The 26,187-nt window shown below is 46.6% G+C and overlaps 1 protein-coding gene across 1 annotated transcript in view; it reads left to right on the plus strand.

The window, feature by feature from the left end:
- Positions 1-1,284: 1,284 nt before the first annotated feature.
- The window catches only part of LOC132583330 (immunoglobulin superfamily member 1-like), a 28,337-nt gene continuing 3,434 nt past the window's right edge, over positions 1,285-26,187 (plus strand). Inside the window, exons 1-7 of the mRNA XM_060254994.1 lie at positions 1,285-1,315; positions 4,401-4,685; positions 10,943-11,239; positions 18,679-18,969; positions 20,839-20,940; positions 21,313-21,350; positions 22,221-22,437. Coding sequence (XP_060110977.1) covers positions 1,285-1,315; positions 4,401-4,685; positions 10,943-11,239; positions 18,679-18,969; positions 20,839-20,940; positions 21,313-21,350; positions 22,221-22,406 — 1,230 coding nt within the window. The 3' untranslated portion in view covers positions 22,407-22,437. The remainder of the gene's footprint in view (positions 1,316-4,400; positions 4,686-10,942; positions 11,240-18,678; positions 18,970-20,838; positions 20,941-21,312; positions 21,351-22,220; positions 22,438-26,187) is intronic.

Genomic DNA, 26,187 nt, shown 5'->3' on the forward strand with positions numbered 1-26,187 from the left:
AGCTAGTTTATTGATATCATGGTTCTCGACTACAGGGAGATTGAAAGACTAAAGATCATACAGTAGAATACAATCATATAAGGTATACTTCAAAGGGATTTTTGAGGGAGGGGTACTATGCAGGGCACATTCACACATTGATGTTACAATTTCTTTCTCAGGCCTGCTTTGGCCTTGAGCGTCTTTTGGCTCCAACCTCCCCCGATGCCCAGCCTGAGAAGGCCTGATAATCTCTTTCACATATTCCCATTTCAAAGCACAACTACATAACAAAGGAAAGGAGGGGGGTGAGGAGAGTTCAAGCTAGCAGCATTGGCATACAGTATGGCTTTACCCAGGATGCTTCTCTCCTGAACCAAAGATTGAGGGCAGGCCTGACCAGAGTTAAAGCAGACTTGACACCGTTGGCCACCCCTGGTATAATAAGTCACCAGAGGAGAGTAAGGGAAGAGAACAATTGGTCATTCCAGTGCTGGATTTTAGTCACAAGAAAACTGGAATTAAAGAAACTGAACTGAAAGAGAGCCAACTGTGGTGTAGTGGTTAAGAGTGGGGGACTCTAATCTGGAGAACTAGGTTTGATTCCCTCCTCCTCCTCCACATGCAGTCAGCTAGGTGACTTTGGGTCAGTCAATGGTTCTCTCAGAGGTCTCTCAGCTCCATCTACCTCACAGGGTGTCTGTTGTAGGGAGAGGAAGGGAAGGAGATTGTAAACTACTCTGAGACTCTGAGTGAAGGGTAGGGCATAAATCTCCTCCTCCTGGATTTAGCAGTCTGCCCATGGTTTGACTTTTCCAAGGTTTACAACTAGTCTTTTCTTTAGCAGTTAGTATGCAGAAGGAGATTGAATTCTGCTTTCTCTCACAGCCTCTGGCCATGTTGGGCTTGACTAGGAAGCCACTGAAAGGGTAAGATCCCCTTACCTGTGTTTTGCAGGTCTAGATCTAGTAACCTCCCCCATCTTCTCCACCTTAGGGAAAGCCATCCCAGAGGTAGGATCTATGCTCTCCACAGCTCTTGAGGTCCCAGTCCTTTTTGTTCTGATTCCCTTGGCCATGTCAGTAAGAGGGATTCCCTGTCTTTACGATGTGGGGTAGGGTGAACCTATAGAGCCTCTCACACGTGGACATAACTTCCTCTGGCATTTGCAAACAGTGGCTCCAGCCTGAAAAAAAGGATGTGGTTTGTTAGGCAGCATAGGGCGTTGTTCCTTATCAGCTGTGCTACCAGAAGGCAGAGAGTTTGTACATGACAGATGAAACTGCTGGCTACGGAACCGGTAATATGAGGTTCACTTTCAGCGTCCTCCTTCTCGGTTAGTATAGAATGGATGAGTGGTAAGGCCAGTGAGTATGCAGTTGGAAGGTGGGAGGATCAGAGGCCAAATGTCGGTTCCTGTTGCCCAGATATCTTGCCACTAATGGAATCATCTCCTTTCTAGGATGGTGGATGGTGAAACAGAGGTGGATGTCCAGTGGTGAGTGTCACTCCACAAAAGAATATTGATATGGTATGTGGGGTAAGGGAACTAAATCCAGGGTCTTCCACAACCCTATCTGCTTTTCTTTTCCCTGCATGACAAGCATGCATCTTTCTGTTCTATACAACTTCTCAAGAAGCCCAGTCCTCCTTTGCCTCCAGGCTTCCCATATGGCTTCCAATTTCCCTCAGTGAAAAACCAAGGAGGTCAAATCTGATTTCTCAATGCTTCCTCCTTAGATCTTCCCCAGGCTTTTCCTTGTGATGGTTTTGCCAAACTGGGAGATGGTAGTGCCAAGCTTGGGGTCTTACCAATGCAGATGCTGCTCTTATAGGATCCCAACTTTTTCAAGTGCCCTTTCTAACCATGACTTTAACAGCAGCTCAATCTGTCGTGATTACTGTAAAATAATCATTAGTTCTATGCTATGAAATTTAACTGGCTAATTCTTTACTATTGAACTATTAAAAAAAGGCACAGGGCATGTCACCTGAATTTGTGTCCATCAGTACAAGCCTTTATAAACTGTCAGGCATGCTGAATCTGATTAGTCCAATGTTCCTGTCACTCACTAGAAGCCCTGATAAAGCGCATTAGACTAGCTTGCCAGTGTAAGCAACTGGCAGGTTGAGTACTCAAGTCTGGAAGCTATGATATTTCCATCTAGTCCTAACATAGCAACCTGTCCTGACATTTTTACATTTCAGTGGAAAGAGCTCTTTTGCACATTTCTTCACACTGTAAACAGCTGTATTATACCCCTCAGATACTTGCTAAGGGATCCAGCAAAGACTCCAACATACAAAGGTCTCCAGCAAAGATTACAACATGCACTTGCTCCTCTCCTATGTCCTCTCATAATTTGCTTCCACTTTAGCCCTTTCTGCCATAACTGACAGCATCTGCATAATCGCTATTATGCAGAAGCCAGAATCATCAGCATTATAATGCTTTCTTGGTATCCTACCATCTTTTTCCAAACATGGTTTGTGGTAGTTCTTCAGATGTTTAATGCTATTGCAATGCTTGTCTGTCTCATGTGAGCTTGCAAAGCACTATTTGATGTGCTCGGTAATGAAGTGATGAGCCACTTGAGAGTGGGAAGGAGGCAACTTGTGGTGCCAAAGCTTAAGCCTTGAGGGAGAAAGTTGTGCAAACGTTGATCAGTGAGATGTATGGGAAAGCAACAGCAGGGCATGCCTGGGAAAGCCACCTGCCTACCACCTCAGAAGCTCCATCACTGAAGTTTTTCCTGGATTACTCAAAGATGGGAGAAATACCACCTATACTTTAAAAATAATAACAACAAATATGAAGCTGCTTGAAACTGGCCATCATATCACAAAGACAAGCAGTCTTAAATTGGTCAGGAAATTATGAGCTGAAGCACAAACTGCAATCCTGTAGGCTGCTTGGAGGCAACGATTTGGTGCCCCTCTTTGCATAAACATACTTGGGATCTTGCTGCAGAGGCACAAGCACTGCAGAATTTTAATGGAGAGATAATGCTCTCTTACATGTGGTGCAGAACCTCATCTCTAATTGTGTTTCCATCTGGTTGTGAAAAGCTAATTCTTCAGGAGGGCAAAAGGAATGTGGGAGAAATGTGGGAGTGGCTGAGCTAAATGAATGGAAGTGCACAATGGACAACACATGCATACACATGCACACAAACTCATACATTGCTGTTTGCATTGGGGGCAGCAAAAAAGACATTTGAGCCCCTTGCCTTTGTCTGAACTCATGCAGAAATGTGGCCATTCAGCTTTTGCTCAGTTCAAATGATGCCCCTGTAATGATTTTGGTCCCCCTAAAATAATTAGCCTAAGTTTGGACCTCTGGGTGCCTACAATTCAGGTCAAGAGGCCTAACACTCTAAGTTGTAACTCAGGTCTCTGGCCTGGAGACTTAGTGATTGTGTAAGTAGAGATAAGGATTGGTATGTGACCTTGGCCGCTGGTGCGAGGAGGTGCCTCCCTAATTAAGAAAGAACATTCCATACAGCTGGAAGGGTGAGAATCAGGACTATTCTAAATTACCCCTTGCTTAGTAATTAATGGAGAGTGACTTCAGTGCTCTTGGCTAGGATTGGCTACTAGGGCCCAGTAGCTAATTGGAAATTGGCCATAAAAATTGGCTACCTGAAATCGTTCTTTGAGTCTGACTCCACTCAGACTTCCTGCACGTATCGGTGTGTGGTTATGCTGTTGGATTGAATTACTCAGAACTACGGCTGTATCTTCTGTGTAAACTTGTTGTGCCCGGCTGATTTAAGAACCTGTTGTCCTGTCCTGACTGAAGCTGACTGTGTTTGGGTAACTATGTCAACTGTATAGGAAAAGGCTGGTTAAGCTGAGGGTTGTTATTTTCATTCCTTCCTATAACTTTTATATTCCTTTTGCACACAGTAAAAAAATCTCTTATCAGTTAAATGGTGTGGAGACTTTTGCTATCAAGTCTCAAAGCCTAAATCTAGTGTCTGAGACTATGGGCTACCTACTTAATAATGGTCCTTGTTATTCTCCCGGTAATGGCTGGAGACTCCCCAATCTCCAGTCTAGGGGTACTGTGGGGCCGTGGCAGTAACTACTGACCCAGGCTGGACTCCTATGCTTGCAAGGGGCCTGGGAGCACAGGAGCCTGGCTTAACTGGTACTCCCTGTGAGCTAGTGATGGGACTTGGCTGCTGTCTGGGGGCGTGGTTCCATGACAGCCCCCTATTTTAAAAAGCTGATGACTAGAGATTAAGTGAAATGAGAAATTAATTGGTTAATAAGTGTTCCATTGTTTATTGGCACAGATTAACGGCACAGAGTAATCACTTGTGGATATTTTCACACTCTGTTCAGAGCATGCAAAGGTCTCCCATTTTGCAGACAGACTGGCATCCATGTTCATTCTTGTTCTCTTTCTATTTCAGGACAATCATATGAGCAGCCTTCTGTCTCAGTGACCCCTAGTACAATAGTCACCCTTGGAGAAAATATCACAATCCACTGTGTATCTCGCTATTTAGGTGCAACATATTACCTGTACAAGCAGCAACATGTTCTTCTGCTAGTCCAGGCATTGAACTATGACTATGAGGCTGTGTTTCCAATTGCCAACATCAAACAATCTGATCAGGGAACCTATGGATGTTTATATTGCCTCTTGCACTACGGATGCTCACACCTCAGTGAAAGAAAAAACATTCAGCTAGCAGGTGAGGACATGGCTCAGTCCTTGTGTGCTACAAAAGGGTCACACCTTTTCCCCATCTGTAAATCAAATGAAGAAAACTGCATTGCTTCTAACATGCATTTGGTTTAAAATAGGTTCTCTCCCGTTTTATGTCACATGTGAATGTCACTAGGAACATTTACCGGTGACATATTCCAGGCTAAGAAAAGTTGTTTGCTGCTGTTGTGACGGAACCAACCCGATTCTGCCTTCAGACCTGGTCCCGTCAACTTCCTGTTGAGTCGCCAACTCCTGGAGGGAGCTATTTCTCCTCCGGCCACTTGGGCTCGCTGCCACCACCTGCTCAGTCTAGGGGTTCAGATTGAGAGGAACAGGACTCCCAACCTCCCTCTCCAGCTATGAGTCCAGGCCTCAAGGTCCTCTGCCACCCTGTACTTGGGATTCACAGAGACCACAGCACTTCTTCGGGGAACCCCTGGAGGATTGGCACCTTATCCAACTGCATGCCTTCCCCCTTCCCCCGGGCCCCCTTCATAAAGCAGCGTGGTCTAAGCGGTCGGGATCTATGTGGTACAGAGTTTGACTGCCAGCATTCAAAACAGAAAAAAATGTTTAATAAGAAGAGAAAGAAAATAAAAAAAAAACAAAAACAGTTACATGTAAAAGTTTAGCACAGCACCTGAATAGCAACCAGAGGACAAATAAAGGTGGATTTAAACTCATCTGCTCATCCCTGGTGTAAACTGGCCCTACCTTGTGAATGACTGCCTTGGGGCCACCCCCACAGGCAGGAGCCCAGGCTACCAACCTTTCTCCTTCAGCGCCAGCTGAAAAACTCCCCTTTTCCCGCCTAACTCAAATAAAAAGAACAAAAGAACTTCCTGCCCCTCTAGGAGGCTTTCCCCCTAGAGTTGCTGGTTTAACTCCAGAAGGGAGGAGGGGATGGAGGGAGGCTAGGCCAAAGCCTACTTTAGTAGTTTAATGTTCCCTTCCAATGAAGCACCAACATTAACCAAGATGGCGTTTCTCCACAGCTGTAATTTGTATATCCTGCTTTTTTCCATCCTTAGGTTTGCCAGCCTACAAGTGGCAGCTGGAGATCTCCCATTATTACTACTGATTTCCATGTGACTGAGATCAGTTCACTGGAGAAAACGGCCAGTTTGGAAGGTGGACTCTATGGCTATGGCATTATACCCTCCTCAAATTCTGCTGTGCTCAGGGTCCAGCTCCAAAATCTCCAAGTATTTCCCAACTCGAGAGGTGATATGATCACCATCTCTAAGTACTTGAAGGGCTGTCATATAGAGGATGGTGCAGAATTGTTTTCTGTTGCTCCAGAAGGTTGGACCAGAACCAACAGGTTGAACTTAAAACAAAAGAGTTTTAAACATTAGGAAGAACTTCCTGACACGTAGAGTGGTTCCTCAGTGGAACATGCTTCCTCAGGAGGCGGTGGGCTCTCCTTCCTTGGAGGTGTTTAAACAGAGGCAGATGGCTATCTGATGGCAATGCCGATTCTGTGAATTAGGCAGATCATGAGAAGAAAGTCAGGAAGGGTGTGTGTGGGGGGGAGATATTTGTGAGGTCCCTGCATTGTGCAGGGGGTTGGACTACATGACCCTGGAGGTCCCTTCCAACTCTATGATTCTATGAACTCAGAGCTGACAGCCCGGCTGTTACTTTGGTGGTGTGAAAGCTTGTGAGTGAGTAGAAAAATGATATTCAAGCAAGCGGGAGCCCTCCTCATGCTTCACCCCCAAAATCTCCAGGTATTTTCCAACCCAGAGCTGGTCACCCTATTCATCCCTGAACTTCAGGTAGAATCTGCAGAGCTCCCAGGTGATCTAAGAACAACCAGATCTGCTTAGCTTCAGCAGTGCTGCTCTATCATGTGTCTTGACCATGCCCTGTGTCAGGGCTGAATTAACAATTAGGCCAACTACGCACTGGCCTATGGGCCCCCATGCCTGTAAGGGCCCTGGGCAGCTTCCCCCCTGCTTGCAGCCCTCCCAGCTTGCATGCACAACCAGCAACTGAGCCACTCTTTGCCCGACTTGCCTGGCGTGGCTGCTGCTGGCGTCACTGCCACGTTTGCCTCTCTTTGCCTCTCCTCCACAGTTTTTGTCAAAGGGGCTTTTGAGAAGGCACTAGGGTTGCCAAGTCCAATTCAAGAAATATCTGGGGACTTTGGGGGTGGAGCCAGGAGACATTGGGGGTGGAGTCAGGAGACATTGGGGGCGGAGCCAGGAACAAGGGTGTGACAAGCATAATTGAACTCCAAGAGAGTTCTGGCCATCACATTTAAAGGGACAGCACACCTTTTTAAATGTCTTCCTTCCATAGGAAATGAAGGATAGGGGCACCTTCTTTTGGGGCTCATAGAATTGGACACCCTGGTCCAATCGTTTTGAAACTTGGGGGGTACTTTGGGGAGAGGCACTAGATCCTATATTGAAATTTGGTGCCTCTACCTCAAAAAACAGCTCCCCCAGAGCCCCCGAAACCTCCAGAACAATTCCCCATTATACCCTATGAGAATCGATCACATAGGGAATAATGAAGACGTTTCCCTCTCCCCCCCCCCTTTCTGGCCAGTCTGAAGCAGCGGATCAGCCTCTCTACTCACCATTTGCTGCCAGCTTCTTCACAGAAACACAGACACACCATCCTAAATTGAAGCCTTTCAAGTCAAGCCTCTGGAGGTGCAAAGGCACGTGGTCCTTTGCGGGCGGGGCTCCCTCTCCCCCCGCCCCCGCCAGCCAGCTGATTGGGGCGGGAAGCAGCCTGGGGAAACTGAAGAAAGGCTGCTGCGATCGGGGCTGGGTGGGAAGGGCAGGGCAAGGAGAAGCTGCTGAGATCGGGGCTGGGTGGGAAGGGCAGGGCAAGGAGAAGCTGCTGCGATCGGGGCTGGGTGGAAAGGGCCGCCATTCCCCCCCCCCCCCGCTTTCCAGATTTTTGGCTAGCGGGGGGAGAAGGCTCCAAATCGGGGGTCCCCAGGCAAGGCAGGGGATTTGGGAAGCCTAGAAGGCACCTGCAGGTTGCAGTGGGGGCTGCGGGCAGGCGCTCTGACTCAGAGATAATTTGCATGGGGCCCCCTGAGATTTGACTGCCTGGGGGCCTCCATGGGGTTTAATCCGGCACTGCCCTGTGCAACTAGATAATGCTACATTTATAAGTGAAATAAAGACAAGGCATCCCCCCACGGACCCTCACTACATCTTCCACTCCTGGAGGTCCTTTAAAAAGCCATTTTGTTATGTTTCCTTCATCTGCTAATAACAGAGATGGGTGCCCAATTTCGAGTAGAGTCAAACACCTCAGCACATCTGATTTGACAGACGTCCATGTGAAATATACATTTTACAGATGTATGTATGATCTTTTGTAATTTTGGGAGGAGGGCTTAGATTACTGAGTTAGCATTATTTATTTAGATATTTATATCCCACTTTTCTCCCTAATGTGGACACAAAGCAGCTTACAACAGAATTCTTTCCCTTCCTCTTACCAATGAGCCCCTGAGGCACGTGATGCATATTCCATTGTTTCACTTGTTTTCCCATGTTCCCTGCAGTCATGCAGCAGCTGTGGTTAACTGCTCCTTTAATAAAAAGAGAGGGGGCCCAAACAGGCAGAGAATGGCAGCAAAGAGGGAAGGAGGGAGGGCTCCTGCCTCCCCCACAAACAATTTTCTTGTGTGAAAACAGTTGCGAATTTTGGTGGGGTAGCCAAGGTTTAAAAATGCAGCAAAGCCATCTTGCTAGGCTGGGTGTGTGTACCTGTATCAGCAAGAAAACAATATTATACAGGCAGCCTCTTATCATAGAATTACAGAGTTGGAAGGGACCTCCAGGGTCATGTGGTCCAACCCCCTGCACAATGCAGGACATTCACAAATACCTCCCCCTAAATTCACAGAGAAGAGCCCCGTGGTGCAGAGTGGTAAAGCTGCAGTACTGCAGTCTTATGCTCTGCTCACAACCTGAGTTTGATCCCAGTGAATCTGGGTTCAGGTAGCCAGCTCGATGTTGACTCAGCCTTCCATCCTTCTGAGGTCGGTAAAATGAGTACTCAGCTTGCTGGGGGGAAAGTGTAGATGACTGGAGAAGCTAATGGCAAACCACCTCATAAAGAGTCTGCCATGAAAACATTGTGAAAGCAACATCACCCCAGAGTCGGAAATTACTGGTGCTTGCACAGGGGACTACCTTTACCTTTTTTATTTCACAGAATCAGCATTTGCTGTCAGATGGCCATCTAGCCTCTGTTTAAAACCCCCCAAAGGAGAGCCCACCACCACCTTTTCAAACTAACAAGAGTCCTTTATAATAGAAACTTCATTTCTAGATAGGATAGCGTGAAGACAGATTCCTAACCTAATCTAACTAGCTAGGGTAGATTGAGATGCAGGAGCATGTCCTGCTCTCATGTCTGCCAGGATGGAGAAGGGCAGAGTAGTGTAGTGGGAGAATGACCATTTCTGCAGTGTGGTCTTACTTCTTTTTACCTGTAAGTTGAATCTCTATCTGATGCTTCAACTTTGTGACACTTGTTCTGTGATAGGGCTCAGGTTGACTCAGCCTTCCATCCTTCCGAGGTCAGTAAAACGAGTACCCAGCTTGCTGGGGGAAAAATGTAAAAGACTGAGGAAGACAATGGCAAACCACCCTGTAAAAAGTTTGCCGTGAAAATGTTGTGAAAGCAATGTCACCCCAGAGTTGGAAATGACTTGTGCTTGCACAGGGGACCTTTCCTTTTTTCCTTTTCCATTCAGGATCAGGCCTGCCCCATACGTTCTGCATTTGCGACTGAAGGGGGCCATCCAGCCTCCCATCATGCACCTTGAAGAGCCTTCCTTTAAAATTCTCCCCCACACACACATGAGCAATGATGTTATAATGTCATCCAGGCCTCGGATTCAGTGGAAGCTCACAGGAGCACAGCTCCTGAACCTTTCTGAGAGTTCCTCCTCCTCCTTCTGAGAGTTCCACCTCCTTGTCCATTGAATAGCATTGCAGCTGCATAACATTCCCTGGATGAGCTCCACCACCTGTTTTTCTACAAAACAACCCCTGATGTCATCACATTGTCAAAAAGAAGGCTATTGCTGCCTCCTGGTCCCTGGTGTATAAAGAGAGAGCTTCCCTTAAAGCATCGTTGCTGGAGGTTCCTGGCTGTGAGGCCACGGATATAGCAGAGGACTCTGGGAGAAAATTCTGGCCAGATTCCACCCCCTCTAGTTGCCTAACCTTTTGTATCCACCTTGCCTTGGCAAGACTGCTGGCAGGGATGTTCCCAGCAAGAGGGCAGTGAGATGGCAGGATGGGGCTCTGTCTGCCTGCCTGTCTCTTTTTTCCTCTGCTTCCCCTGCTGCACACAAACACCCACACATGTGCTCGCCAACTGGGGAGCAACCCACCAGGATTCGGTGCTCCAAGGCAGGCCGCCACCTTGTGCTTTGCAAGCTCTACTGTCCAAGTATTTCTAATATTGTATATGGTGGAATGGGATTTTAGTGTGATCATTCAACTTTTCTCCAAGCAAAGGAATTGACTCCAGATTACTAAATGTGGTGACTCCTGTTAAGTGACTTTAAACCAGACTCTGGGAGAATGGTCTCCATCAAACCCACCCGTTGCGTTAAGAATTTTACTAAATGTGAGATCTTTACTAAATGTGAGATCTAAGAATCTGGCTAAATGATTGTCAGACTTTTAAAAGCTGGCATCGCTGGATCAAGTTCATCAATTTTGTGGAATTAAACTAAAAAGTTTTAATTGGGTTTTGAATACAATTGTTACTATTTTGAATTTTATTACTATCTTTCTTACTGGATCATGCAAACCACTATTCTGAGTAGTGCTTTTTATAGGATAGGATAAGGTAGGGCAAAAGTAGCCCCGTGGTGCAGAGTGGTAAAGCTGCAGTACTGCAGTCCGAACTTTGCTCACAACCTGAGTTTGATCCCAGCGGAAGCTGGGTTCAGGTAGCTGGCTCAGGGTTGACTCAGTCTTCCATCCTTCCGAGGTCGGTAAAATAAGTACCCAGCTTGCTGGGGGTAAAGTGTAGATGACTGGGGAAGGCAATGGCAAACCACCCCATACTTTTTAAAGGTAGGGCAGGTAGGGGGCACCAGGGATAAGTTTATGGAATGAAGGGGGCAGTGAGTGGCCCAAAGAAGTCTGGGGACCAGTGCTCCTATTTAAATGTCTCCTTCCACTTCACAAAATGTGTTCATGCTTCCAAGTATCATTCTTGTTCTCTTTTGCATTGTAGCTCAAGTTTATCCTAAGCCTTCAATCTCGGTAGGTCTCAGTGGAATCCTCACCATTGGAGGAAAAGCCAACATCTACTGTAACAGTGAAAACAACTTGCATACAGATTTTTATCTGTATAAACAAGGGACATCACTTCTTCAGAAAGTTAAGAACACCCAATCCAGTGAGGCTGTATTTCTCATTACCAGTGCTCAACAATCAGATGGAGGGATCTACTGGTGTGCCTATTGCTTCAGTTCGAACTCTGATAAACAATGCTCAAAGTTCAGTGACAGCATACACATCAACATAACAGGTGAGTGTACAATTTTCACAACTGACCTTGCAGTGGTTTTTGTTTTTTTTTCTTCATTTTCCAGATCAGTATGTGAAATGGAAAAGCAGGTGGGACTCAATGATATATATTCACACTTAATGGAACCTCTCTCCCTCTTTGTGTCCCTTTCTACATCATTACACTATGCCAGACAAAAAGGTGTTCTTTGTGACTGAATTAAACAGAATTACTGACCCTAGGGATGCCTCAATATGTATTTCCTGTCCCTGGATCCCAGTCTCCCTCAAATCTAGCAATGAAAAGGATGGTGTGCTCTAAGTCAGTGATTCCCAAACTGTTAAGTCAAGAATCACTGACTTACAGTTTGGGAATCACTGACCTGTTTTTCTTTTTCCTGAATAAAAGTTTTGTCCCCAGCATTCAATCCAGATTACTAGAAATTAAAATGCCTAAATATCTGACCTTCTCTGCCTTTCATGATGACTCAATAGCTTCATTTATTATACTTTTGTCCACTTCTGTTAATCCTAGTCTTATCAACACTGACTTGGTGTTATTACTTTTATAACCAGAAATTCACTCCAAAGTGAAGTATGAACCTATTTAAAGACTTCACTCAGCTCTTAGGGTCCCATATTGTGAAGACAATATCATCAGCATACATAAACAGGTTGCTTACCTGTAACTGATGATCTTCGAGTGGTCATCTGTGCAGTCACACACATGGGTCTTGCCGCAGGCATGAATCCATATCTCGGAGTCTCCAATAGCTCGCCTAGAGCGCTTTTTTGGCGCGCTTTCCACTCGCTCTGGGGAGCAGGCATCGACTGCGCATGCCTGGAGCGAGCGGGAGGCGCCATTCCCACTCAGTTTCTTCCAGCCGCTACTGACAGTCTACAGAGGTAAATTCAAACCAGAAAGAGCCAGCAAAGGGGAAGGATGGGTGGGCATGTGTGACTGCACAGAGGACCACTCGAAGATCATCAGTTACAGGTAAGCAACCTGTTTATCTTCTTCGTGGTCTCTGTGCAGTCCCACAAATGGGTGACTAGCAAGCTGAGAGCCCAAGGAAGGTGGGTGCTGGCAAGAGAAACATTATCATACTTACAACTGCATGCACTCACCTGGGGTGATTTAGTGGAAGATGGAGCTGAGGACCGCTTGGCTGAAAGAGGCGTCCCGTCTAGCACGAACGTCCAAGGCGTAGTGAGAGACTAACGTGGACAGCGAGGACCATGATGCAGCAGCACAGATGTCCTCCAAAGAGACGCCTTCAAGAAAGGCCGAGGAAGTGGCGACAGCTCTGGTGGAATGAGCTTTAAGACCCTCAGGCAAGGGTTGTTTGGCCACTTCGTAACACAACCGAATAGCACTGGATACCCATTTCGAAAGTCTCTGGGTAGAAATTTTGTGTCCTCTTTGAGGATTGCCGTAGGCTACAAACAGGTTAGGGTCCTTACGGAATGGTCGTGTACGAGAGAGGTAGAAGGACAAAGCTCTTCTGACGTCGAGAGCGTGAACGGCTCTTTGCCCAGAGTCCTTAGGATCAGGAAAAAACGTAGGTAACGAAGTAGAAGTTGAAAGGTGAAAATGTGATACAACTTTGGGCAAGAAGGACGGGTCCAGTCTTAAGATCACCTTACTCCTATGAAATACAGTATAAGGAGGGTCAGAGCGAAAAGCACACAAGTCACTGGCCCGCTTGCCTGAAGTAAGCGCAACTAGCAAGGCAGTTTTCCAAGAGAGAAGATTAAGGTCCACGGTGGCCAGGGGTTCAAACGGGGGCTTCATGAGTTGAGAAAGCACTAACAACAAACTCCAAACTGGAACAAATGGTTTAACAGGAGGGTGAAGATGCAGTATGCCTTTTAGGAAAGATTGGGATAGCCTATGTGAGAAAACAGTCTGGCCATCAATAAGCTCGTGGAAGGCAGAAATGGCTGAAAGGTGAACCTTTAGAGAGGAATAACTGAGACCCGAACCTTGCAAAGATAGCAGGTATTCCAGGATCGAAGGCAGGGGTACCGTCTCTGGGTGGAAATGGTGGGAGGCAGCGAAGGAGCAGAAGCGCTTATATTTGCATTGGTAAGAGCACCTGGTAGACGGTTTCCTAGCATTGAGAATAACTTGTGCTACTCCCGATGATAAGGATGTGGTCGAATTCTCCAAGCTGTGAGGGCCAGAACCTGGGGGTTGTGGTGCCATACCTGGCCTTGAGCTTGGGTGAGGAGGTCGCTTGCCAGGGGGAGGCAGCGATAGGTATGGTGGGACATCTGAAGAAGGTTCGTGAACCACAGTTGCCGTGGCCACCATGGTGCTATTAGTATGCAGTCTGTGCCATCCCGAGCAATCTTGGTTAATGATCGGGTGATCAGGGGGGTCGGTGGAAACAAGTAATGTAGGGGACCCCTCCAATTGTGCAGGAAAGCATCGTTGCCTCTTCTTGCGTAGAAAAACGGGCATTTCGTGTTGACTTTGGAAGCAAAGACATCTATCTTGGGAATCCCGAAGCATGCAAAAATGCGGCGTATGTAGATCGGATTGAGGGACCATACGTGGTCGTCTATACGAATCCTGCTGAGGGAGTTGGCTAGGACATTCGCTGTCCCTAGAAGGTGAATGGCAGTCAAGTGGATGTTGTTCTCGATGCACCACTCCCAAAGAAGTATGGCTAAACGGCATAGGCGGAGGGATCTGGTGCCGCCCTGTTTGTTTATATAGAACACCGTGGCCATATTGTCCGTTGTGACTTGGACATGTCGATTGACTATCAATGGGAGGAACGACTGAAAAGCCCTGGGTACAGCTATGAGTTCTAGGCAGTTTATATGCATAGCCCTCTCAGAGGCAGTCCACAGCCTTCTGACCGTCTTGTCCCCTAAGTGGGCTCCCCATCCCCACTTGGAGGTGTCTGTGGTTACCACAGTAGACGAAGGAAGAAGAACGAAAGGTTTCCCGCAAAGTAAGTTGTTCGGTACTGTCCACCAGGCGAAGGAGAGTAGAACATCCTGAGGCACAGTGAGAACAGTGCTTTGTGGTTGTAGGTGCGGATGGTAAGCACGAACAAACCAAAGTTGAAGATGTCGCATGCGTAGTCTCGCAAATTGAAGGACTGAGGTTGTTGCAGCCATTAGCCCCAAAAGACACTGTATAATTATCGCTGGTTGCTCTGGAGTAAACCGAATCAACTGAGCCAATGATATGATGGTGTGAGCACGATCCTCTTGGAGGAAGACAAGAGTTGGAATTGCACGATCCTCTTGGAGGAAGACAAGATGAGGCAATGTGCAAAGACGCGCAAGTCCTGAGTTGGAATGAGGTGCGATTTGGTGACATTTACACAAAGGCCCAGGGAAGCAAGAAGAGTGAGAGCTGTTTCGAGATTTTTTGTCAGCTGATGTGCTGTAGGGGCGATGAGCAACCAGTCGTCTATGTACAGAAAGATCGGGACGTTGCGGAGTCATAGGGCAGCAGCAGCCACCGCCATGCACTTTGTGAAAACCCTGGGTGCCATGGAGAGATCGAATGGGAGAGACCGAAATTGGAACTGGTGATGTCCCATGGCAAAGCGGAGATATTTGCGGTGCTGAGGTCTGATGGTTACATGGAAATAGGCGTCCTGGAGGTCCAGGGATGCCATCCAGGAATCCTGCGGGATTAGGGGAAGGATGGATTGAACGGAGATCATTCTGAATTTTTTGTAGGCTATTCGCTTGTTTAGCCTCCTGAGATCCAGAATGGGTCGCTTGCCCCCATCCCTCTTGGGGACTAGAAAGTATCTCGAATAGAAACCCGTACCTCGATGTTGAGGAGGAACTGGTTCAATGGCATTCTTTTGGAGCAAGTCCAGAATCTCCTGTTGGAGATGTGGAGAGGGAGGGGTAATGGTGAAGTAGTGGTGGTGAGGTGGCGAAATGAACTCAATTGCGTAGTCTAGGCGGACTATGGTTAGCACCCAGGAGTCAGTTGTGATTGAGTTCCAGGTGGGATAGAAGGGGGAAAGACGTGTCTGGTAGGCAGGCTGCATCTGATGGGTTAGTTGTGTAGGGAAGTCAAAGGGACTGCTTGGCAGGAAGGGAAGGCTTCTTGGTCTGCTGAGACCGAGACCTCTGCTGGAAGGGTGTGGGTTTCCTCTTCCAGTAGTCACTTTGCTTGGGCGAACGCGGACGTCTTTGGAAGGATGACCTCCAGGGCTTGGGCCGGTTAAATTGCTGGGAGGGTGATTGGGAAACTCCCAGGCGTTTAGCCCTCTTGCGACCATCGTCTATCAAAGTCAGGACCTCATCTGCGGAAGCGTGGAAAAGGCCTAGGCCGTCAAAGGGTAGGTCCTCGATTTTCTGTTTGATGTCTGGCTGTAAATTGGTGGATCTCAGCCAGGCGTGGCAACATAAAGCCACTGAGGAGGCAAATACCCTAGAGGAGCAGGAGACAGCATGACGAATGGAGTTGATTTGCTGCTTAGATACTCTGGACAGCTTGGAGACCAGACTCGAAGCTGTCCTTTGGGAAGTCTCAGGAAGAGAAGGTATGAGAGGTGTGAATTGGTTTGCCAAATTAAAGATGTATGCGGCGAAATAGGCCAAATAATTATTCAGTTTCGAATTGGTAGAAGTAAGGTTGAAAATTTTCCGTGCCAGGGTGTCTAATTTACGTCCCTCTCAATCCGAAGGGGTAGGGTGTCTGAAAGGCTTAACCTTGGTAGCTGAGTGGACAATGATGGAATTAGGAGCCAGGTGAGAGGCTAGAAACTTGGCGTCGGGGGCGTGCACTCTGTAAGGGGAGTCGAAACGCTTTGAGGTGGGTGGAATCAAAGCAGGCTTGTCCCAGGCCTCTCGTAGCCCCTCCAGGTGTACCGGCAGCATAGGAAGAAGGGAACCCGGTGGAAAGTCTATTTGGACTAGATCGTGGACAATGTCAGACACCTTGGGTGAATCTGAGGGGAGTGCAATTTTTAAGGTTTCAGCCATGGTGGTAATTAGGTTTAGATAAGCCTTTGAAGCATCAGAAGGAGAAAGGCGGACCTGTGGAGTGGAGTCCGAAGCTGGTGAGGCAGGGGGGTCTTCGGAGTCAGAAGAAGCTGAGGTATCCCTGTCGGAATGGGAGTCCTCCATGGGAGGGGAAGACGGAGGCCTGGCCGGTTCCGAAGTGGACGCTTGTGGCTTAGACGATTTAACACGTTGGCTGATAGAAGGCCTGGGTGGAGTAGTCACTGTAGGTGGAGCAACGGATACAATTGCGGTGGCAGTGTGAGGCATCTCTGTCTCCCGGTACCGAAGGTGCTCATGGGTTCGAAAGGATTCTCAGTGTCGAGAAGAGAAGTACTCTGGATCCCTAGTTCGGGAGAAGTCACGGAACCGGGGCAAATCTCCATGTCGGATGCGAGGTGTTAAGACATCATGACCCATGGAAGCTTCAGATTCACGGTATCGGGAGCGGCGGGCCCCCTCGTCCAAGGGGGAGCGCGAGTAACGATGGTAAGGTTGGTTTCTAGGGGATGGAGACCTAGAGAAAGACGAGTAGTCATATCGGCCCCTGACGTAATAGTCATGATGCTCGTAGTAAGTAGATGAGCCGGAGTCGCGGCGTCTGCGTGGTGAACAGGATCGGCCTCGATGAGTGGAGACCTACGTTGCCGATTCTCTGAACAGCGGAGAAACACCAATGTCTCGGAAAGATCCAGGTCGGAGGGACGGCCGAAGATAGATTGGGCTCGGATCAGTAGAAGGGTTGGGTTCAAGGAAGTCCGAAGGCACCACACTGTGAACCGAAGGCGAATGAGATTGTATCGGGATCACTTCGACCGCAGCGGAGGAGTGAGGCGCAAGTTGAGGCATCTCGGTGATAACATCAGAGGGCGCCGACAGTTCTGGTGGAAGCAGTAGCTGGGCCGAGGCCGATTGAGATGCAGCGGGATCCATTGAAGTCGAGGCTGAAGCCGCTGTAGGGTTGCGAGATTTTTTCGAGGCCGAATACGACGGATCGCGAGATTTTTTCGGCGCCAAATCTGCCAATTCAGTATGTCGAGATTTTTTCGAAGCCTTATGGCCAGTATCGGCGTGCTTTGAAGGTCTCTTTCCGGACTTATGCATCTTCTGCAACTGAAGAGCAGTCGAGGAAGCCGAATCTCCCGCTTGTTGTGAGGGAGGCGGCGGATCAGAGGTGGGCATAGCCCGCAGGGACCGTTCGAGGAGGAAACTCTGAAGTCTTGCAGAGCAATTTTTATGGGCCTGCTTGCTGAAATTGGCACAATGTGGGCAAGTATCCACACGATGGGCTTCCCCGAGGCAGAATAGACAGTAGCTGTGGCCGTCTGACGTGGGGATTTTCGCTCCACAGCGCCTACACTTTTTAAAAGTGACTTTCCCTTCCATACGCTCCGAACAAGGGAGGGGAGGGAGGGAAAGAAACAGGGAAAGAAAAGCGCAGAAAACCAGTCTTTTTTTTAAAAAAAAAATTTTAGGGACGAAAAAGAGTAGTGAAAAAAATAGAGAGAAAGGAAGAAAAATACGATACCAAGACATGGAATCAAGAGGAGAAAAACGAGCCAAGTTGTCCAGGCGGCGGAAGGGAAGAAACTGAGTGGGAATGGCGCCTCCCGCTCACTCCAGGCATGCGCAGTCGATGCCTGCTCCCCAGAGCGAGTGGAAAGTGCGCCAAAAAAGCGCTCTAGGAGAGCTATTGGAGACTCTGAGGTATGGATTCGTGCCTGCGGCAAGACACATGTGTGGGACTGCACAGAGACCACGAAGAAGATCATCCTGTTACCAAGATACAGGCTAAATGTCAAGAACTGGGCACGTACAGGGGTAGAATGGATATCAGCAAAGGACAACCTGTGCTGACCACAACATTCACCAATGACCAGTTTAGCAGCCCCTGTGAAATACACAAGAGTGTAACAGCGCTCTCAAGTATACTTTATTATGATTAATTTATTTTATCGCAGAGACTCACGGCAGATTACAAAATATGAAAAGTCATTCAGTCAGACAGCAAAGACGCCCCATAAACAATGCATTGTGGGAAGAGGGTACTAATCTTGCACAAAGGAAACTACAGCTCAGAGACTGCTTTACCTTAGGTAAATGTATTTACTGTGCATAATTTATTTTAGTTCTAGAATCAATGTAGATGGTGATAGAAAGGTATTTGAGGCACTGCTGGTTAAGACATTGCAACCCCCATTCTGAAATGCCACTTGGCATTTCCAATGTTCAAGCCTATCACTGCAGCCTAAAGTGCTCAAAATTTGTTTTTAAAAAAACATCTAAAAATTCTCAGTTTTTTGCCCATTTCTGCCTACAGTGCTATCCTACAATACACTGATTCTGGGATATGCATTATACTAGAAATGGATCTGTGTGGAGTCTGTTGTACTGGATAGAATCAGTTGGATAATTAGGGTGAATATCAAGCAGTATTAATCTATGTGCTCACTGTGTTTTTCCTGTCCCCAGATCCAAGCCTTAAAACACCTTCCATCAGTGTGAGACCCAGGGGGCTTCTTGTCCTGGGCTCAGATGTCATCATTGAGTGCGAAGGACCAGAGAATGGTCTGAACTTCTCCCTGCACAAAGCCAGCCACCTGATTGCATCACAGCTGTCAGAGCCCAGCAGAAATGTAACCAACTTTGCTCTGTCTATGAAGAGGCTGGAGGATGCAGGAAATTACACCTGTCTGTATCACCACAGAGAAAATCCCTTTGTCTGGTCAAAGCTGAGCAACCCTGTGGAGCTTATTGTGACAGGTAAACAAACCAGACTGTCCAGGCCAGACACTCCACATTGGTGCCCAGGCTAGCCTGATCTTGTCACATCTCAGAATGTGAGATGTAAGCAGGGTCAGCCCTGGCTAGTATTTGGATGGGCAGCCTCCAAGGAATACCAGGGTTGTGACGCAGAGAGAGGCAATGGCAAACCACCTCTGAAATATTTTTTGCCCTAAAAACAAGTCTAGTTTACAACCCAATGGTGCATAATGCTAAAAGAGCTAGAATTTCTGGCTGCCAGGCAATCTTAGGATCTCCTGGCTATACTACACACATTACCACACAATAATAATCAGGGCCTTTTGTAGAAAGAGCCCAGCAGGAATTTATTTGCATATTAGGCCACACACCCTGACATCACCATTGTCTCACACAACTTTTAAGAAAAAGCCCAGCCAGGAACTCATTTGCACATTAGGCCACACCCCCTGATACCAAGCCAGCCGGAACTGCATTCCTGTGCTTTCCTTCTCAAAAAGAGCTCTGATTACAATAACCCCACTTCAATGCCTATAGCCACATTTTAGAGACTAGAGGCACTCAGCATTCAGACTCCACCAGCATCAGAAATGATCAGAAATGTAAAGGGTTGGATCTGAGGTCAAACGGAGGTATCCCTGAGGATGGTGGAAGGCATTTAATTGTACTTGTGGCCCTTGTTTAAAGTTTCCTTTTGATATTCCTGGCAAGAAATATGGATCATGTAACCCTTGTTTTATAAACTCCTGCATGCTTTTATAAGCATCTGCAAGAATATAACCTGTATTCTAAACAGAAAAATTCTAAATCGCTGTGTAAATTATGAAAAAAACGTAATTGTTCACTATGCATAACTCATTCACTGGGAGACAAAGAGCTAGATGGGGCAGTGAACCTCCTTTCCCCTTCTCTCCTGCCAAAAATCTTCCTTAACCCTTTTGGTTTGTGAGCTTTTACCAAAAATTGCCTGAAAACTTTCAAACTTCTCTTTCCATCATTCATAGCTAGAAACTTACTTTTAAATAGGGAAACTGAAACTACTATGTCATGACTGCAGGGTGACATGATAGAGGTTTACAAGATTATGCATGGGATGGAGACGGCAGAGAAAGAAGTACTTTTCTCCCTTTCTCACAATACAAGAACTCGTAGGCATTCAATGAAATTGCTGAGCAGTCGGGTTAGAACGGATAAAAGGAGGTACTTCTTCACTCAAAGCGTGATTAACATGTGGAATTCACTGCCACAGGAGGGGGTGGCGGCCACAAGCATAGTCAGCTTCAAGGGGGGGGGGTTAGATAAAAATATGAAGCAGAGGTCCTTCAGTGGCTATTAGCCACAGTGTGTATATATATGTAATATATATAAAAAATATTAAAAATTTTTGACCACTGTGTGACACAGAGTGTTGGACTGGATGGGCCATTAGCCTGATCCAACATGGCTTCTGTTATGTTCTTATCACATTGTTGAGTTCTGCATCAAATGCCAGTTTCTGTCCTGGAATAAAGACTTCTCTCTTTCCACACCATGCACTATTTTTATCAATTCCAGCATGCCCCCATTTAGTCATTTTTTCTTCCTAAGCTGAAAAGCCCCAAACTTGTTGCTCTTTCCTCATAAAGGAAGACACCCTTGCTCCTTGGATCATTTGGGTTCCTGATGCACCTTTTCCAGTGCTATGATGTTCTTTTTGAGATGAAGTGACCATAACTATACAATAGTACTCTAAATAGTTATGATTGAGATGGTTATAATGAAACACATGCATGAACTGATAGAAGGATCGGTTCTGGTAGCCTTTGGATACCATCTGTAAGTGACTAAGTGTTGGGCACAGTCTAACTTAAGACTGCCTTGATTTTACAGAACGATCCATGACAACCATATGGGCAGGCTGTGCTGCTGGCCTTCTTCTGGTGGTTCTTTTGCTGTTGCTTGCCTTTATATTATACAGAAAAAGGAGAAAGGGTAAGTGGCCCTCCAGATATTGTTTCATAATAAGAATTAAAGTGTGCACAATGGAGGCAGTAGTCCTCGCTTGGGAGCAGCCTCAGCCCAAATTTAATACTAGAAGGTGTTTGTCTAAAATAACTCTGGTATTAAAGTCAGCTCCTTTTAGACAGAAGGCTTCTTTTTTTAAAAGTCAGGAGGTTGAGGAAGTTCAAAGCTCTTAGGGTTGTGAAATAGGGCTGGAAGTATTTGGAAATGTCTGCTGAAATCACAATAGAGCAATGCAGGATATCCAGTGGTCAGAGGGTACTTTGGGTAAATACAGTTCCTTCACTCAATTTTCAGTGGATTGGGTGAAGAATTTCATGGAATCTTTTCTTTGATTTACAGGTCCCGAAATCAATAAGAGAGGCCAAGTCATAAACATGGTAAGAGACTGGCCATTCTTGTAACAAATCCTCTCACTGGTAGTGAAAAATGCCATCAAGTGACAGCTCACACAGCAACCCCATAAGATTTTGAAGGCAAGCGACAAAACAGAGGCAGTTTGTCATGTGACTCCTGATTTTCCTGGTGGTTTCCCATTCAAGTACTAACCAGGGTCCACTGTCCTTTGCTTCTGAGATCTGACAGTCAAGCTAGCCAGGGCCATCCAGGTCAGGGTGGAATAGGATTGTAGTCCACTCCAGTAACTATTGTAGGTACCACTCACTTTTACTTCTTGTAATATACTCTCTGTATTGTTCACAATGTACCTTGCCATAGAGAGCTTCATGAAATTAACCAATGCAGCTATTTTAAAAACCACATCCTAACTCTATGCACAAAACGCTAAAAGCAGCATAAAAAGCAAATGAAATCAAGGAATTGTTACTTGGAATGAGGGAGTGATAGAGGGCTGAGTGCTGTACTTGAGGTGGCCTGTTAGCAACCCCAGATCTTACTTGCCTATTTTCTGATGCTCCAATTCAAAGTGTTTTCCTCTCCAACTGCATTAGAGGATGTGGCAAGATTTGCACCTCAAATCTGTCTTTGTTGCCAGTTCTAACAAGCATCAAAGTAGAAAGCTGCTCATCTTCCAACCATATACCAGTTGGTTTACAACTTCAATCTCCATCGGAATGACATAAGCAAATATTAAATACTTCTCTTTGGCAGAGATCTCTATGTATGGTGGGTGGGGGGGAGGAAGCAACAGTGGCATTTTTAAAGATAAAACGCTTCCATGTTGTGGAATAAGCTAAGGGAGGTTTGTGTGGAATGTGCTGTTGTATTTATTTAATTTTCCCTTTCTGTAGCCCATTGGAGCTGATGCTAAAGCAGTCTATGATGAAGTCTCCTATGGAGGAGACCTTGACGGAGTCACCTATGCTGTACTAAACCAAGACTCCCTGAAAATCAAGTGGACGACTGTTTCTGACAGTCCCCCTGGGCCTTGTGTCTATGCATCAGTGGCTGATGACAGAAACAGGGAGGGTCACTAAGCAGCTTTCCATACTTCAGCAATCCATCAAGGTACATGGCAAGACTGTCTCATGTATGTAAGACTGCTTATTTTCTCCAAACCCTCATGGAGATGGGTATGTAATCATGGAGGGGGGGGGAGGGATTATATCAAGGCAGGCAGCAGCCTGTTGTAGCATCAGGTGACTCGACAAATTAAGGTAGTTACCGTATTTTTCGGTCCATAAGGCGCTCCGGACGATAGGACGCACCTTCCTCCTGGGGGGCGATCCGCTGCCTCTGCCTCCAATCCGCGCTTCCCCCGCGCCTGCCTGCCTGGCTCCATCTTTTTCAGGCAAGCGCTGGGATCGCTCCACGTGGCCCCACCGCAAACCCAGCGCTTCGCAAGCGCCGGCTGCGGAGGGGGCAGCATGCTTCCTCCTTGTCTGTCTGCCTGGCTCCACCTCTGATGCTTAAAGCAAGCACTGGGATCGCTCCTTCTGCCCTCCGATCCCAGCGCTTGCTTTAAGCATCACAGCTGAAGCCAGGCACACAGGCAAGGAGGAAGCACCCGCCCCCTCCGCAAACCCAGCGCTTCGCGAGCGCCGGCTGTGGAGAGGGCAGCGTGCTTCCTCCTTGTATGTCTGCCTGGCTCCACCTCTGATGTTTAAAGCAAGCGCTGGGATCGGAGGGCGGAGGGAGCGGATCGCCCCCCTCCCGGAAGGTACGTACCTTCGGACCATAAGACGCACACACTTTCCCCCCCACTTTTTTGGGGGGGGAAAGTGCATCTTATGGTCCGAAAAATACGGTACGTTGCTGCAGAAATCCTATTCATATATGCTATTGATGTAGGGCTTAAAAGATACATAGAAGTCATTGCAGTCCATAGCTAAGAGTTATTTTTCACACAGACATTAAAACCACAGAGAGAGCATATTCACGATTGATTTTTTGTTGCCAGTTCTAACAAACATCAAAGTAGAGAGTTGCTCATCTTCCAATCATATACCAGTTGGTTTACAATTTCAATCTCCATCGAAAATACACAAGCAAAAATTAAATACTTCTCTTTGGCAGAGATCTCTATGTACATATGAACATATGAAGCTGCCTTATACTGAATCAGACCCTCGGTCCATCAAAGTCAGTACTGTCTACTCAGACTGGCAGCGACTCTCCAGGGTCTCAAGCTGAGGTTTTTCACACCTCTTTGCCTGGACCCTTTTTTGGAGATGCCAGGGATTGAACCTGATACCTTCTGCTTCCCAAGCAGATGCTCTACCACTGAGCCACCGTCCCTCCCTATATGAACATATGAAGCTGCCTTATACTGAATCAGACCCTCAGTCCATCAAAGTCAGTATTGTCTTCTCAGACTGGCAGCGGCTCTCCAGGGTCTCCAGCTGAGGTTTTTCACACCTATTTGCCTGGACCCTTTTTTGGAGATTCCAGGGATTGAACCTGGGACCTTCTGCTTCCCAAGCAGATGCTCTACCACTGAGCCACCGTCCCTCCCCTAACAAGGGAAGGGACGGTACGGAAACAACAAGGAAGCAACAGTGGCATTTTTAAAGATAAAACACTTCCATTGAACTTTACTGGACTGTTGTGGGATAAGCTAAGGAAGGTTTGTGTGAAACATGCTGTTGTATTTATTTATTTAACAGCAGGCACTTACAGTGCTACCTTTCACCAAAAAGTTCCTGAAGTGGTGCATAAGATTAAAAACACAGAAACAATAAAAATCAACATTAAACTTAAGTGTACAATAAAATTAGGGTTACCAACTTCAGCATGGGAAACTCTTGGAGATATGGGGAAGGTGAATGGGGAGGGAATTAAGTGGGGTGTGATGTCTCTCTAGGATTTGATTCTCCTCAACTGTATGGTACACTGCAGGATCCACTCATCAAAGCCCTTGGTCAAAAGTTCAGGATAGGACCCCAGAACCACAGCTACTGCCCCCTGCTGTGCTCCTCCCACATGGAGGGGTCACCACCTATGGAAGAGTTAGTCCAGCCCCAAGCAAAAGCCACCATGAGAGGGTGTTAGTAGGTGAGAGAAAGGAAAATGAGATTTCCCTTCCCAGTCTTCATCCTGTAAAGTGTATAACAGAAAGGATTCAGAAGGTTGAGGTATATGTTATAGGGATGCCAGCCTCCAGGTGGGACATGGGATTCCCTCAGAATTACAGCTCATCTCCCGACTACAGAGATCAGTTCCCCTGGGGGAAAAGGATGCTTTGGAGGGTGGCCTCTATGTGTTGGACCCTATTGAGGTCCCTGTTTTCCTAGGCTCCATCCTAAAAATTTCCAGAAGCTTCCCAACTTGGATGTAGCCATCCTACCCCCATCCCTTCCTGGTGGTCAGAGGGTACCAATCCTAACTTCATGTATGCCAGATACAATCATCCTTTTGAACTCCTCAGAAGTCTATGCTGAACTGAACTGAACAATGCAAGGGAATCATTGGTCCTCCTGCATGTACAAAAGCCATGTCTCCTACAAAGCCCATACAGTAGCGAGAAGTGGGCGGCAAGGGAGTAGAAATAGTTAGCTAGATCCAACCTTATGGGTAGTGTGATGAAGAGACCTGACCGGGGAGATGAGATCTGATTACTGATAATTTAGTTGAAAGAGTGGACTTATTTTTCATTGGTGTTACTTCCTCCCCCCTTTCCGTTGAGTACAGATGGAGTTTGGGCATTAGTTAATTGGTGGTGGTGGTGGTGGTTTGCCATCAAGACATAACTAACTTATGGTAAGCCCTTAGGAGTTTCAAGGCAAGAGACATTCAGAGGTGATTTGCCATTGCTTTCTCCCACGTTATGACTCTGGTACTCCTTGGGGGTCCCCCATCCAAATGCTAGTTAGGGCTGACCATGTTTAGCTTCTGAGATCTGATGAGATTGGGCTAGCCTGGGTTATCCAGGTCAGGGCTTAATTTGTGTTTAAACTTCATCAAAAACTTGATAAACTATGAATAACAGCACACCATGTTTTCTGTTTCTCATCTGAAGGCAAAAAAGAACTGCTCACTGCTTGTGATAAAAGGACTGAAATAATATATATCCATGAAATCACACATAATAACGTTTGGTTGCTTCTATTGCAGGATTTGTTTTACCAGAGTCCCAGCTAGAAAAAAGCCCACTTGAAACACACACTCATTTCCCAGACTAGGTTTTTAAAAGCCTTTTGAATGTATACTAGCTTTCTTGTTGAGAAAGAGAACTTTCAGACTAGCAATGTTCAAACCCCCTCTCCACACACATGTATACACAGTGGAAGCTGGAACCCACCCGCCCCCCCCCCATAAAATCCCCCACACATAAATTGTTAGCGTTCAACATTTTCCCAGGTGATCGATAACTCCCACTAGTTCATTATTGTTGTTAACATTCTTCCATATATACATTGCAAGTAATGTAAGCATTTTGGCACAAACAGTAAAGACCTACTATTGGAAGGTCAAGTCTATGAGCCAAACACTCAAATGATGTTTTAATCTAAAAAACTCAAATAAACAAACAGAAAGTACCTGAAGGTTTAGAATCCTTATTCAAAATCCTTTATGAATCAGTTTGGTGTTTCGAAGTACCCTTGCACAGTACCACTCTTGGAAGAACGTAGGGGACATTTTAGATAGTACAGCGGCTTCATGGATCTGTCCCTTCTTACCCACTGAAATACCTGCAGGCCATGGTGGCAACTCTTTGGATAGGCACATATTCCCCTTGAAGATGCAGAGGGAAAGTCAGGCAGATCTTAAGGAGTAAGAGGCTCCTGAAGTTAGCTCCATCAGCCTACAAGCTCATGT

Source organism: Heteronotia binoei, chromosome 15 (assembly GCF_032191835.1).
Source record: "Heteronotia binoei isolate CCM8104 ecotype False Entrance Well chromosome 15, APGP_CSIRO_Hbin_v1, whole genome shotgun sequence".
Taxonomy (NCBI): domain Eukaryota; kingdom Metazoa; phylum Chordata; class Lepidosauria; order Squamata; family Gekkonidae; genus Heteronotia; species Heteronotia binoei.